At 39.6% G+C, this 9,157-nt stretch overlaps 1 protein-coding gene across 9 annotated transcripts in view; it reads right to left on the reverse strand.

Annotated features, from left to right (window-relative positions):
• The window catches only part of LOC107270148 (transcription factor AP-2-epsilon), a 124,979-nt gene that overhangs the window by 23,291 nt on the left and 92,531 nt on the right, over window positions 1-9,157 (reverse strand). For 8 of the 9 annotated variants that reach the window (XM_015744889.2, XM_015744881.2, XM_025087710.1 and 5 more), the window contains 2 exons: window positions 4,967-5,164; window positions 826-877 (listed from right to left, as the gene is read on the reverse strand). In XM_015744889.2, coding sequence (XP_015600375.1) covers window positions 826-877; window positions 4,967-5,164 — 250 coding nt within the window. The remainder of the gene's footprint in view (window positions 1-825; window positions 878-4,966; window positions 5,165-9,157) is intronic. The other variant, XM_015744896.2, reaches the window with a different exon arrangement.

Genomic DNA, 9,157 nt, shown 5'->3' on the forward strand with positions numbered 1-9,157 from the left:
GGAGGGGGGAAAGGGGGGGGAGGACAGAGTAGCAGGATCGAAATACTCGGACCCAAAATCATTGTTCCTTAATAAGCAGGTAATCTTCCACTGTGCACCCTGAGAGATTTTGAGTATTTTTGTTGGGGGGGATTTTTTGGAAATTTTTTTGTTTGAAAAATTAAAAAAAATTTCTATCATTCATCTCGATTGGAATTTTCTTTTATCTTTAGCTCTTAACTGTTGTCCTGTCTTATGCTCTTTTGTATACTAATAGCTTATTTGTCCCTTCGGGTCGTCGATCTTGACTCTGACTTTTGAATGTTAATGACTGTTTCGATTCCGATCGATCTTCCATTTGGCTAACGGGTACTTTTGATATTCTAGTCGTTCGGGTGATATCAAAGGCATTTTATACACGTGTCCCGGGATCCGGCGATATCAAAAGTTTGACGTTTCAAAATTTATTTGACAGCCATATCGAATATCTGCGTTTGATCGTTACTATCGAAAGGTAGATGATCGCGAAATTATTTTCTTCACTGCTGCCAATACAACCGACCGACACAGTACTCCGCTGCTTTAAAATATTATTGCCGAGCTCTTAACCCACTTTCAGACGTTACAATTACCCGGGTATCATTTTTCCAAAAAAAAAAAAAAAAAAAAAAAAAAAAAAAAAAAAAAAAAAAAAAAAAAAAAAAAAAAAAAAAAAAAAAAACCCAATATTTCCTTCTCGCAAAACGATCATACGAAAATGCAAATCACTCGGTTGAATCGTTGTAAAAAAAATTTTTCGAAATCTTACGTAGTAATACAAACAAAAGCCACGTGGGCTCTACTCACTTTTCAGAAGAGGCAGATCATTCATGAATCCTCCGTCGTCCACGTTTGTGTTCTGTAACGAGGCAAAATCAATATTATTTAGAAAGTACAGAAATATTAACGAATGATTAATAAGTATCGTGCGGGTGTCATTAATTTTCTCTACGAGTGAAACTTACATATATATATATACACATATCCCATAACTTACTTCATAGGTACAGATATTGATTTTACCAGACATTATATATATATATATATATGATTGTACAAGTATGTAGCATCAGGGTAAGATTGATTTAGAGTGAATTTCGAGATTGCGGAATTACGATAGCCAAAAGTATTCAAATTAAATTCTTCGCGATATTATAATATCCTAGAGTAATAATATCGCTGACCGAAGAGCTCGCTCTCGTCCCTCCAGCCTCCGCCTGCCTTCTACATCCTTTAATATACGAAGTCCATACCCCCCCCCCTGGATGGTCAAAGTTTCCGATATATTGAATTTTTTTTTCAGCTTTTCAAACACGACATATTTTAGGTTTCTGACACGATTACCCGATGGTTACGACTACGCACACTCAGTTCGATATATCGAAAGGGCACCATTGGCGTAGTGCGAATTTATACCGCGAATCATATCCCACGCTCGGTAACTACGTGTGTCACTGGGGGTATTAAAGGCAAAGAAAAAGTATGAATTAGAGTTGTCAAGTAAGAAAGGCAAGTAGTCGAAAACAGAAAATGATTATAAGAAATCCGTTAGTCCATCAATGCGTCCCTCAAACGTGCCGCGAGGCATTTCTGGCTCCTTTGCCTCTTTTACTTTTATTCTCATACAATTCACCATCCCTCTCACTCACTCTCACCACCGGAGAGACGCACGCGGCAGATACATTCGACCGTAGTAATTACGATGACTCGCCGCGAATAAATGAGAGTCCTTTGGCCGAGGTTCGGTAAAAGCCTCGAAAACGTCATCGAGTACAACCGATGGAGGAATGGTCACGGCAAGAAAGAAAAAAATTCAAATTTTACCGCCAAAAAAAAAACTCGCTACACGTGTACGATACGCAATTTTAGTTTCTTTAGAGAAACAAAACATTACTAGCCCAACGTACAGGCATACCAACCTACATACGTATACGGCCGACCACTCGGTAAGCGTGGCAGCAGACATTTGCGTCCACGTGTTCGTTTAAATTCCAACTGTATTTCACGTGTAACAAGGCTACCGTGCTGAACTATGCGCGACAACGTAAACGTCCAGCAAAAGTATTTTCGTGTGTCAAAGTCAGCGGCGCGACCATCGCGAGACCCGCGAAACGTTACTCGTGTACGACTGGGTTAAATGGTAGAAAATAAATTGATTTGATTGTAAGAGTACGGTGATGAAAGAAAAAAAAAAAAAAAAATGTACAATTCTTTCATAATATTTATCGTCCAAGTCGATCGACTGGCATTACGGGTCGATCCCATTGGTTAACGACGATGACTTCTATAACACGGGGATTCCGCCGATGACACAGAAATTTACCGAACCCGAACAAAACATAGCACGACGTCCAAAAACGTGGGACTCGTTAACGACGGGCGCTGCTATTACGAGGCTCCTCTTTTCGTGTGGTTTTATCATCTGGTTTTATAGTATCTACAATCCTTTTCTTTTCTTATCTGGTTTTTTTTTGCCTTTTCACTCGCATAGAAGAATCGCTTCGATGCTCAGGCAGAACGTGAACCGAGACCAGTTACGCTCGAATTGGTCTCGTCTTTAGACGCGTGCCTTTCGGACAATGGAACATACCAAGTGGATGGTACTTGTACGTTATATGGTAAATATTATGTACAAGTAAACAATACAATTTTTTTTTTTTTTTCGTTACAAAATCGATTTTAATGGCCGCCTCTTCTTGTACGTATTCGAGTGTACTTATGGGTTTACAAAAAAGGATTCAAAGTATCGAAGTAATCGGTGAATGGTAATCTTACGTGGAAGAAAAATTATTATCGAAGCAACGAATGCAAATTAAAATTACTTTTTTACTGGGGGAAAAAAAAAAAAAAAAAAAAAAAAAAAAAAAAAAAAAAAAAATTTCAGGTATAATTTGTTTTTTCATGCTTCACTCCTCTCATTGTTATCGCTCTTCTTTTATTCTTCTCTCTTTCTGCGGTTCGGAATAAAAAAATTCAGTGCGTTCCCTTGGCAAAAACTTTTCAGGTATAATTTGTTTTTTCATGCTTCACTCCTCTCATTGTTATCGCTCTTCTTTTATTCTTCTCTCTTTCTGCGGTTCGGAATAAAAAAATTCAGTGCGTTCCCTTGATTGAGCGACATGCGAAATCTCATTTGGTATCCCGTATGTGAGTTTCGGTTCGGACCGATTTCACCGGCTGGTTCCCCGGGCTCGTCATAATTTAAAACAGATTAAGAGTTTAATTATCGTTCGTGAATGACTCTGCCGAAAAGCGAGTGTGCTGAAGGAATAATTGCCAGTCGGTTGTTCGTTCTCCGTGACCTGGTGAACGGTACCAGCGTCGATTCTTTCAATGACTTACTATAGCAAAAAGACTGCCAGCTGATTTTTATCGCCAATTGTCCATTGATTGGATGCGTACACGAGGCAAATTTTTTGCAAATAAATTTTTTTCAAATAAAATCCAATCTTCCCCATTAATATATCCTAGCAAATTATAAATCGAGGTGAAAAACTTTCGATTCCCTGTTGTACGTATTACCTATATATATATATATATATATATATATATATATATATATATATTGCCTCTATATCGTCCAGAGGGAAAGTGAATTTTTTATTAGATCTTATCCACACTTCGTATCACTTTAAAATCCGTGAAATTAGCCGAGGCCCGTCGCGTCAGCCTTTGACCGCTGAACAGTTTAAAAGTTTCGATTGAATTGGATCTTGTTACGGTGTGATTATCATTATTATTATTACAACGACGATGATGTCGTCTTAGAGAATTTTACGAGTTACCAACGAGCAGTCATTTCGAGGAGAGAGAAAAAAATTCGATTCGCAGCGATAAATTCGCGAGCGGTGCCGTAAAAATAAAATTGGCACGATTCGGGACGCGATTCCATTGGGAATCCATTGGGAAGGCGCGATAAGGAAGGAAAAAGTAAAAAAATTAAGCGCAACGTCTCACACGAAAGTTTATTAAACCGATGTCCAGTTGGGTGAGAGCAGATTTCGATTTGCAAGTGCAAAAGGCCCGAATTCTTCTGTACATTGCGAAAGTCGATCTTTTCATTGGCAAACGTGCACAAAGGCTCGATAAGTCCTCGTCGCTAACGAGATTTCTATTGCAAAATTGACTTCGAGGTCGAATACAAGCATCCCACCGGGTATAAGAGAACGAGGAGTTTCGGTACACCTGGGAGGTGTCTCTAGTGCATGTATACACATATACCCACATGTATGACGTACCATAGGTCCAACCGTCGCAGCCTATTACAAAGTTGACTATAATGACGTACGAATTGTCATTCGTTTTAATTATTAATGTTCCATAAGACGTCGATGGAGCGAAGATATTGGCAAAAGCCAATTACACGGTGCCGGGTGTGCTTGGTAGTCGCGGCATTATCGAACGGGACTTCCCCGATGACAGGTGACGCGTTAAAAAGATTTAAAAGCAGGTCGCGGACGTTCGGACGCCTGGGAAACGAGATCGAAAGGATCGGCCGGGGCTTTGTACCTCCGTACCGATTGCTTTGACACTGCCGGACTCCCCGCTTACCGTTTGGCTCACGGCGGAGTCTCTTTGTTCTTTTTTATCCACACACATATAGATATACCACTGTACAGGTGCCACGTCAATGAGACAGCTGGGTTACGGTTGCGAGACTGAATTCCTGGGTAAAAACTCTCTTAAAAAGTTCAGACAAAAATTTCAGTATCGATCAACCCTTAAAGTTGACCTTTCGGAATTTTCGTCCCTCGGACTTTAAACGGGGACCGATACGACCTTCGTACAGTCGTGCGGTTTGAAAATAATATAAATTTAACCTGTGAGCTGGTAGGGTCAAGGAAGACTCGCACGCGATACGCGTGACGTATAGGGCCTTATCTATGTCCCTGATAAGAACTAGGGCTAATAGAAAACGATAATATGAAAGTGAATTGTGATTACGTACATCGTCGCTCACCTGGGGGTCGTCGACGAGACTTGTGTGCAGGACTAAATCGGTTTGGTCGAGACCGGGAGGTGGTAGAAGAGCGTCGGGACGCCGGACGGCGCCGTACTCGACGCCGCGACCTCCGCCGCCGCCGCCCCCACCCCCGCCCCCGCTGCTGCGGCCGCCGTCGTATGGAAACGACGCGTGCATGTTCGTCTGAAAAATTACAAAAAAAAAAATTAAGTAACTATACGTACAGATTTATATAATAATAATAAATCGTGGAAAAATATTTTTCAGTGACGTCACGATTTTTTCGTACACTTTCCGATGCATCGCAGACCCGATCGACGGATTATTGATCTCCGTGTCTGCCGATCGGACATTCGTTACTTCCGATTTATGCGCGAGACGATCGTTACCGGTCGACGTTAATTGAATTCGTGTCGAGATTTGAATCGCAATGGATAATCCAGCATGCAAATACAAATTCGAGAGCCAATTAAGAATATACGAATTATTTATGCAGGTAAAATAAGGTACATCCGTGTTCTGGAAGATGATGGGAATTATTCAAAAAAAAAATATATATATATATATATTGGTTTTATTATTGGTCTTACTACCAGATTTTGTACGAACCAAAGCGATTCCTATTATCGAGCCATAATAATTCTTATCGTTAAAGAAATAACACGTAATACCAGCAGCGACAACCGGCACACGCGACTGTTGCAAATACGTAAGGGGAAAAAAAAAAAAAAAAAAAAAAAAAAACCGGAAACCCCGTGAAAAGTTTTAAAGGTGCAATTGCAATTACATTCCACTTAAGAACAGAGCTTACGTCCGTTTCGTTGCCGTAGCAAGTAACGAGTCGAAAGTTCGTAATAAAATCCGGCAAATTGTTGCGCATTAGCGAGAGCGAAACCGTTCCAGATTTCAGTGTAATTATTAGCACGATTTTCCACGTGATCCATCGTCACAACTATCCTTTATTCCTGCCATCGTCGTTACGGGCGTTCGGAGAGAAAGTTGAAGGAGCGTTTTTGAAAATTTTCTCGAGTACGTAAAACTACCATAAAATTCAACCCGTGTACGTATATACGTACGTATGTACATAAAAGCCCGTAATTTCTCAATCCGTAAAAACAACTGACTTCGTTACAGCATCCCATAGAAGCTGCCAACGATGAATACCGAACTATGTACCGATGGATTAGCGGTACCAAGACGGGGTCATTCGTAACAGAAGAAGAGAGAGCACCAGTCATCAGAAGTCTGACGCCTCACGTGGTTCACATGGTTCGCTCGGATGATTCGACCCGCGTTCGTGTCGGTGGCTAAGTACCTAACCTGACCTCCAGCAAAGCCAAGTAGAATTCGCACAACGGTCAGCCCAGCCAGCACCAAATCGTACCATAGTATTCCTCGTGTACCATAGGCGAGCAGATAGCTATAGTGGGTAAAAGGGTAGCTATAGCTATAGGTCACGTGTAGTTACATAGAAAGACGAGACATTGAGGCGGTCCGATACTACGCAGGTACATGCAGTCGATGCTGGGAAGCCAAGAAGTCAAGTTCAAAAGGTCGTTTTCAATCTGCGAAAGTGACTGTGCTCGTAGGCTGCGCAGAACGAATTGCGCAGGTACTACGTCACGTATGTAGCGTCCTCATAGTTAAGTACGGATATATATATATATATATATATAAATATAGAGGACTGACAATTAACGTGTAGGACGTTATATGCCCATAGAGCACAGACAACTAAAAAATTTGTTGGGAATCGATGATAAACCGATTTTTTAAAAATCGATACGTTTTTCGAAATCTGCGAGAAAATCGGTCCAAGGACAAATTCAGAAGGGATACTTGAGATGCGATAAAATGATTTTCAGCACAGTCTATCGTTTGCCATTTGCACGCAGGACGCGCGCAAGAAACGCGATTGTAATTGAAGACTGGACTTTAATTAAAGACTTTAGAAATGTATCCCTGCCGACTGTCCATTCAACGTCACGAGAGTCCGACCGTAGTCGGCAGGTCGGTAAGGTAGAGACGAATAAAAAGTAATAGCAAAAATCATTCTCCTTACCGGTGCTCTGTATTTTATACGTATCTCTATACTTTGTGCTACTCGCTGTGCATTAACGACGAAGGCCGAGCGACATCGCGAAATCGCTAAATGGCAGATATACCTCGCGGCATACTAGAAACTCGAGGGGGATTAACGGTTTCCGCGAGGTTTCGCGGAACGTACAGCCGTCGCGACGCCCATGCGTACCGCGATCTAGAAGGATAAATCAAGTTTTTGTCGAAAATAGCGAGCAACCGGCGTTCCTGAATGGCGAACCTTAAAGCCAGACACTACAGGTAACATATGTGTATAAATGATCGATCATAAGTACTGAAAAAAAAACAATTAAAAAAAAAAATGGCGGTCCTCTCGACGTAAAAAAAATTTTTTAAATTAACAATTACAAAAAGAGAAAAAAAACAATTGCCATATAAAATCCTCCCCCTCTCTCCTTACTCCAATTAAATGAAGCACAAACCTCCTATCGCGCAGAATCTAACACGGTTGCCAACTGTCACCGAGTAAAAATTAAAAAAAAAAAAAAAAAAAAAGATTTTTCTCAGATTTCCGCAAAGAGATAATGTATCAAAACGAGATTTTGCACAACCAACGTATGTGGCCTGTGCGTCATAAACATAAGACCCAGTTCCCACCAGATGTATCAAGGAAAGGAGGAGAAGGTGGAGGAGGAGGATGACGATGACGACGATGACTCGATGATAGCACGAGGCAAGCGTGCTCGATCCAAGTGCGTGTGCAATGGTGCGTACGAAGGATCCGTTGTATGAAGAAGACACGTAGTACAAATATATATGTATATATATGATTACAGGTATATAGTATACCAAAGGACTTAAAACGCGTTGGCATCTTTCACGAAAGTAATATAATGGTTTTGAGCTTGGCGATTGACGATAGCGTCTACCACGTGCACGGTAGTTGAGAACGATTGGATCGAAGGAAGGGAAAAGGGTGGACGGTGCCTAGGAACTTTGTACAGTGGCGCGTATTGCTCTTTTAGGTCTGAACTGCTCCGATATATATATATATATATATATATATATATATATATATATATATATATATATATATATATATATATATATATATATATATATATATATATATATATATATATATATATATATATATATATATATATATATATATATATATATATATATATATATATATATATATATATATATATATATATATATATATATATATATACATAAAACAGTACCGTACGTACAGACACAATTCCCTAGTACACAGTCCAGTGTCAAATAAATAGCTAGATTCGCATAAACGAATAATCGAGCACAGACCATGAAATGCAAGAGCGCAAACTCACTCCGGAACACCGATGACTCGAGTGGGCCGATAATCTAGCCACGATAATATTTTACGACGAAATCGAAGGAATTCAATAAAAAGATGTCTATGAATTGTTTAACGAATAAACAAATCAGGATGAATCGTTAGTATCGGCTAATTACGATGGTCTCGAGTGTTTACGAAACTTCGCGTAATTAATTAAAATCAAGACGCAGGTAACAGTATAGGTTTCAGTATATATATATATCGAAAGCGCAAAGTAGGCCTACCAACGTTAGAATCCCGTCGTCATTATCGGTATCGCGTAGCCGTAAGCTCGGTGCTCAATCAGCATTAAATCACGCATGGCATTAACGCGGCAGGCTATTAGGAGTAGTTTCAATTAACAAATCGCACGCTAGATACGATTTGTTATAGCTAATCACCATGGTAGAAACAATGTTGCATCCGAATAACGTAATTTCCCTTATTATAATTGTCGACATTAAATATCGCTCGAAATCCAAAAACAGCGTAAACGCACGCATACAAAATACACGCCAATACCCGGCAACCCGTATTAATTAAGTAACGCGTAATTATCAAAAAAAAAAAAAAAAAATTTTTTTCCAAATTTCATCTCAAAAATCAAAAATTCGCATCGACCAAAATTAACGTGACCGAGACTACAATCCTTAAGGTAAACCACGGAGTGACTAAGGATGAACCGAGATACGTATATTTCAAGGGAAAAAAAAAAAAAAAAAAAAAAAAAAAAAAAAAAAAAAAAAAAAAAAAAAAAAAAAAAAAAA

Source organism: Cephus cinctus, unplaced genomic scaffold, assembly GCF_000341935.2.
Source record: "Cephus cinctus unplaced genomic scaffold, Ccin1 Ccin1_scaffold0076, whole genome shotgun sequence".
In the NCBI taxonomy this organism is placed as follows: Eukaryota; Metazoa; Arthropoda; class Insecta; order Hymenoptera; family Cephidae; genus Cephus; species Cephus cinctus.